Genomic DNA, 6,000 nt, shown 5'->3' with positions numbered 1-6,000 from the left:
TTTCCTTCCAAGTTCATATGGAAAGACAATTTATCTCCCATCCTCTTATGATTGTGTTGATGGAATCTTGCTGACGAGATGTTGAGGTTTATAAATATTTGTAAATGTTCTGAGGGGACCTGTGGTAATAAAAAGGGGGAAGCAATGGTGAACAGTGTTAGTAGCTGGTAATGGTCTGGCCCAAAGGTGCCAGATTTATAGAAATACAGAAACCACTGGTGGTTCGAGTGCTATTTAAGCAGGAAACAGGCAAGGAGTCAGTATATATACACACTAACCATGTCATTTCTTTCTCTTGCTAGAAATCCATTACGTGTGTTTTCACTGGGTAATGGATTTACTGTCATTTACACTTCAGCAGCATATCACATGACATATCACCTGATGACAAAATTGTTCTCTGATGAGTGAACTCAATTTGATTGTCACCATTCAGTAACTAACCATACATGGATGTACCTTCATAAACTGCCAAAGCTTGGTGACAGACGCGTATTGAAAAAGTAACAATACCTTAAAAATGGCATATACCACATTTTAAGCTTACTTGAGTGAACTTGTTCAATACTCAAAGGCCATTGAATGATTTTAAGTGACATCAAACAAACAAACAAACAAACAAAACAGAAACAGAAACAAAATTTCTTCCTTGCAGTGAAAAGTATCTTGCTGATTTCCATGAACACTAACTAAATCCTACAAACTACATCAGTCACTTTTGTAAATTTGAGCAGATATTATGTCTGGTGTACAGGAAAAAGCATGTTATGGACAGAATAAATAAGAAAACCAAATTTAAAGCTGAAGGCATACTAAGTAAACATTTCCATTTGAACAAGAATGAAACTATTTCAAACAACAAACAGAAAAAGTTCATAACAATATTGGCAAGAGTCATTTATGCTTGGGCAACCTATCACATTACGTATCACATAACAAACGATTTTTTCTGTACAGTGAATGCTTTGCTCAGTATGAGGAGCTTAAGGTATATGCCACTATGAACAGCAAAACCTGCCAACTTTCTAGGTAATCTGCCAAGGCTTGGTCCCGGCAGTTTTCAAAAGGTAACTATAGTCCTTCTGTAACAATACCTTAAAATTAACAATACTGTTTGTTAAGCTTTCTTCAGTGAACTTGTTAAACACTCAAAGGCCATTTGAACAGTTTTAAATGATATCAACAAACACAAATAGGCAAAAAATATTCTTCCTTGAAGGTTATAAAGTCCAGAAGGATTTGCTAAAATGAATACAAATTCCTTAACTTCTGCAAAACACTTCATTCATTTTTGTGCTTTTGAGCAGATATTACTTCTGGTATACAAGAAAAAAGCATAAGCTGACGGAACATATCAGAAAGCAATAAATTTAAAACCCTAAGGAATATTAAGTAAAAGTTTCCATCTGAACAAGGATTGAACTACTTCAAACAAAACAGAAGGTCGCAGAGAAGTTAACTTGTGTCCAAAACTCTTGCGTCAAATTCCCTGATAATTACTTCTTTACAGGTTGCAGTCTGAAATGAATAGATCTGCATATGAACTCCTTACTTTTGTACAAAGTTTTTCTGTCCCTTTCATGCAATAGAACAGATTTTAATTCTGATGTAATCTTTAATATTAGTCCACCTTCGATTACAAAGACATGGTTCCAGACTCATGCAGTTCACTATTGCTGACTTTCCATGCAACTTTGATGATGCAATGTTTTGACCTACGCGCCGGTGGACTGCTGCTTGCTCCTGAGTAGTCCATGGTGTTTTCTTCTGTTTGTCTTTGGGAATTGGCTCTAAAATGTTGAATGAGATAGTACAGATCAAGACACAGAAATTGTTTAAAGCTGCACTTCAAGTGGTCGGCTACTGTGACAAGGTCTCCTTTCATGTTATGTACTGAGATAATAAATATGCTGCGCACACAGATAGTTTTAATGTAAACAAAACTTAACTTTCCAACAATTACAATGAGAGACAATATTAAGCAATATGAGCACTTCTACATTTTCAAATAAAAAATCTGTTTGTTAAGTATTGTGTTTTCAACAGCATGACTACTAAGGAGTACTAATGTAAATCAAAGCATTGACGGTTTTCTTTTTCTTTCAAAACATATTTGTTTATCCTCCCCATTTCATAAGCATACTGTTCCAATTTGCTCTTTAAAGCTCTACGTTCTAGATCTAATGCCAACTGGTAATCTACAAAGTTGTCAAGTTATTGAACTGTTATCTTCTGGACCACAATGCAAGAAAAAGCATTCAATTTTGTTTGCATTTTAAGCTGACTCTTTGTTTTTCTTCTTTTTTTAAACTTTAAACAAGAGCTCAAAGATATTGAATCAAGTACATTTCTACACCTGTTTTTTGAACATCATTCAGAGAGTGTCCTTTCTTGATATCACCAGGCTGATCAATTGAGTCATCTTGATCAGAATCTTCTTGCTCATAGACTCCTTCTGTTGCAACTTCTGTACATGAAGAAAGAAAATCATAATAAGTATGCTCAAGGATCAACACTTTTGATGGCTAGCATTGAGGAAGGTAAGAGATTAGCTTAACAGTTGAACAAAGACCTGCATATCCCACAACCTGTGCCAAAGATAATCATAATAATAAATGAGACTTATATAGCGCCAAATCAGTAAACAAAAGTTACTGCTCAAAGCGCTTTACAAAGAAAGTAAATTAATTTACAAAAGAACAAGGGAAAAATAAAGATAACGCATCAGAGTCACTGGTGAATGCAGTTAGATGGACTACCGGGCTCTTACGATTAAAATTTGGGGTGTTACCCTTCAACTACCTGATTGAGGCAAATACTGCTAAAATCAGAAGTTGGCAAAGGACAGATTGATAAGTGAGAAACAAGTTGGGCATTTTATTTGATTTAAAAAATGGCATAATAATCGATATCAGACCCCTTCACTGTCCCCTACAGTCTGCTACGACATATTCTACCACTTCAGCCAATGCACAGCATTTAGTGTGTTTAAGCCAACTTTTAACTGTCTCACAATATCAAGAACCTCATTTGCTAAGCAAACCTCTCACTTAAATATCTGCTGTATTGGCCCTTCCTATAGCATGCTATAAATAACTTCTGTCATGGTTACTATGCAGCATGTCACATCATGTGAGCCCTTGAGTAAATTTTGTCTAGCGTAGCTACATTTTGGGCCAACAATGTAAGCTCAATCATAATCTGGCACTTTGTGTTAAGAGAAGTACCCAACAGGAATTGATATTACTTGCAAATTCCTACAATGTAGTACGAGATGTCTTACAGGGAAATGGTACAAGTAAGGTAAAGTGAAAGAGTTACCTTGACAGTATAACAGTTATTCTTAACATTAATAACTCTTAACTTTCATATTTGATGTTATTGTAGATGTACAGAGTCTATTGGTTTTAAAACAGTGTGTATCCCCACTTTACTTCGTATGCTCCAACTGACATGTTTTCACAATACAGTAGTCATTCAATAATTCTTACCTGTCATATTTTAAATTATACCTACTGGTTTTACAAAAGTGTGCATCCCCACTTTTTACTATCCAATTTCCAACGGAGATGTATATCAATTGAAAATAAAGTAGTCATCATAGTTGATGTTATTGTAGACATCCCCTGTCTAGTGGATTTATAACATTGTGTATCCCACTAAATACACTCCCTCCAGTTCCAGCTGACATGGATTTCTAAGTTTGTGAAGCAATTACCAGAGTTTACCAGAATTTCATGGTTTAATACTTAGTACCAAATGTCTTTACTACCCTCTTGGCCTCAGCTTTCCCATAGCAACTTTGTCCAGTTACAAAGCTCCATGGAGTGTGGGTATGAAGGGAGAATGGAGATATTTGGGGAACCATAATACTCCATGCATTCAAGGAAAGTGTCTAAAGAAGGTATGTAATGTAAGTAAACAGCAAACCACTTTTACTGTTGTTGTTAGCACAAAATCTAGTGATTAAACTGACTTTACCATACTTTTCAAAACCTTGGGATCTGCAGGTTTTTCGTAATAAAAAAACGGTTCGTTGTTCATAATTGGTAAAAGGGTTCGATATTCATAATGGTGAAAAAGGTTCGTTGTTCATAATTGGTGAAAGCAAGGGCGTAGGAACCGGGGGGGCTGGGGGGGCGCCAGCCCCCCCAGTGAAAAATATGGGGGGGCGGAAGTATCGTTCCGCGCCCCCGCTCCGCAAGTCAGAATACCCCTTTTTCATTTCCAAATGAGAAAAAAATCTCATTTGAAGCACCAAATTGCATCTAAGGCCAGGTGAAAATGCAAAATTCTTTACAAAATGGAGTGGGTGTTGAAGTGTGCTATATTGCACCAAATTGCATCTGAGGCCACCTGGAAATGCAAAAAAACACCCCCGCCCCTTAGACCCCTCCCCCAGGCCGGCCATCAGTCTTCAGCCCCCCCCCCACTCAAAAGTACCTTCCTACGCCACTGGGTGAAAGGGTTAGATATTCATCATGGTGAAAAAGGCTTGATAATCATAATAAGACGTAGGGTTCGATATTCATAATAGAGCAAAGAGTACATAGTCTATAATAGACAAAAAGGTTTGTTATTCATAATAGGAGGAAAGGTTCAATATTCATAATGGAACCAAGGGTCCGTTGTCCCGGGGTAGTTGTCCTCGGAGGTATAAGTCCTTGAGGTTTTTTTGTCCGGGGGGTGATTGTCAGGGGGGTACTTGTCCCGGGGTATAAGTCGGGGGGTATATTTCCAGGGGGGTATTTGTCCGGGAGGAAATGTCCAGCAACCGTCCTCCCTTCCTATTGTCTATGGGTTACCTGTACATTGCATCAAAGTTAGTATTCCAGGAAATTTCACTACAATAGCTTTGCCTATACTGTACTGTTTCAACACTTCACTACACTTTCCCCTTTGTGTCCAGTCACCACCCTTACTCCCAACCCTCCCCCCCCCCCGCTTCAACCACCTCTGCCATATATAAGCACATTGGGAGCTGCCACTTATATCGATTGCATAATTTTGTTTCTTTTCACCAGATTTAAACCTTACAAACATAAGTGCGATATCTGATAACACAAAATATATATAGAGGTTAACATAAACCCCATTTTTGTTGGGAGGGGGGGTGGGTGGGGGCTGTGAATCATTTCCCTTTGTTTTTCATGGAAGTAAGGGGAGGGGTGTGGTACCCTTCCTTTCGTCTTTGGTAACTGGTACATTAATGTCATAGTTAGTATAAGGTGACCATATTTACCTGACTGGAATCAGGCACATTTATTGCGTAACTGATATGGGAGAGGGGTGGGGTGGGGAGGGGGTGTACCCCTCCCCCTTTGGAAAATTTTCAAGTGCCTAAGGTGCTTAGATGTAAAATGGTGATTTTGAAGCACTTTTTAAATCAATTTTATTTTCAAAAATGTAGCTTTTTCTTAAATGAAATCAACTTACTTTACATGATTCTTTGAGAGCTTGTGATTTGCTCATGCTCACACTATAAGTGTCGTTGTGTCGCCGTAGTTGCCATTTATACCGTCGAAAGAGTGCTAGGCTAGATCGATCTAGCATATTTTTAACAGTGTTTCCACGTTACACTGGCCCACCTGAAATACTGGTTATAAGTTCCGTTCTGCGACTGCACACTTGACTAAATTTTGTTTTTACAATTATTTTACTAATAATGTGGGATATTTTCGAAATTCCTGAACATTTTGACGAATCGGGGACATTTTCGGGGACACTTGTTCATCGGGGACAGCACACTGTAATCGGGGACTGTCCCCGAAAATCGGGGACGTCTGGTCACCTCGGGCCTATGAGCTCACTACGGAAACACAAACGTATATAGACTACTAGGCTGTTCTGTATTGAATGTACCTAACCCAAGAAACATGTCGCGATTGGTCGCGTAGGCATAGCAAAACATGTTGTAAGTTTCAGTCAAAATGCAAATTGTTTCTAAATACTATGATATTCATTCTGCCATACACGTCACTCACGTGTGAATCATTTCGG

General features: G+C 38.1%; 1 protein-coding gene across 12 annotated transcripts in view; it reads right to left on the bottom strand.

The window, feature by feature from the left end:
* Positions 1-535: 535 nt before the first annotated feature.
* The window catches only part of LOC139971061 (uncharacterized), a 50,281-nt gene continuing 44,816 nt past the window's right edge, over positions 536-6,000 (bottom strand). For 11 of the 12 annotated variants that reach the window (XM_071977229.1, XM_071977234.1, XM_071977235.1 and 8 more), the window contains 2 exons: positions 2,347-2,467; positions 536-1,790 (listed from right to left, as the gene is read on the bottom strand). In XM_071977229.1, the coding sequence (XP_071833330.1) occupies positions 1,637-1,790; positions 2,347-2,467 (275 nt within the window). In that variant the 3' untranslated portion in view covers positions 536-1,636. The remainder of the gene's footprint in view (positions 1,791-2,346; positions 2,468-6,000) is intronic. The other variant, XR_011794304.1, reaches the window with a different exon arrangement.

This window comes from Apostichopus japonicus, chromosome 8 (assembly GCF_037975245.1).
Source record: "Apostichopus japonicus isolate 1M-3 chromosome 8, ASM3797524v1, whole genome shotgun sequence".
Classification (NCBI taxonomy): domain Eukaryota; kingdom Metazoa; phylum Echinodermata; class Holothuroidea; order Aspidochirotida; family Stichopodidae; genus Apostichopus; species Apostichopus japonicus.
The sequence above is the reverse complement of the archived record's forward strand: the minus strand, read 5'-3'. Positions and strand labels throughout refer to the sequence as shown.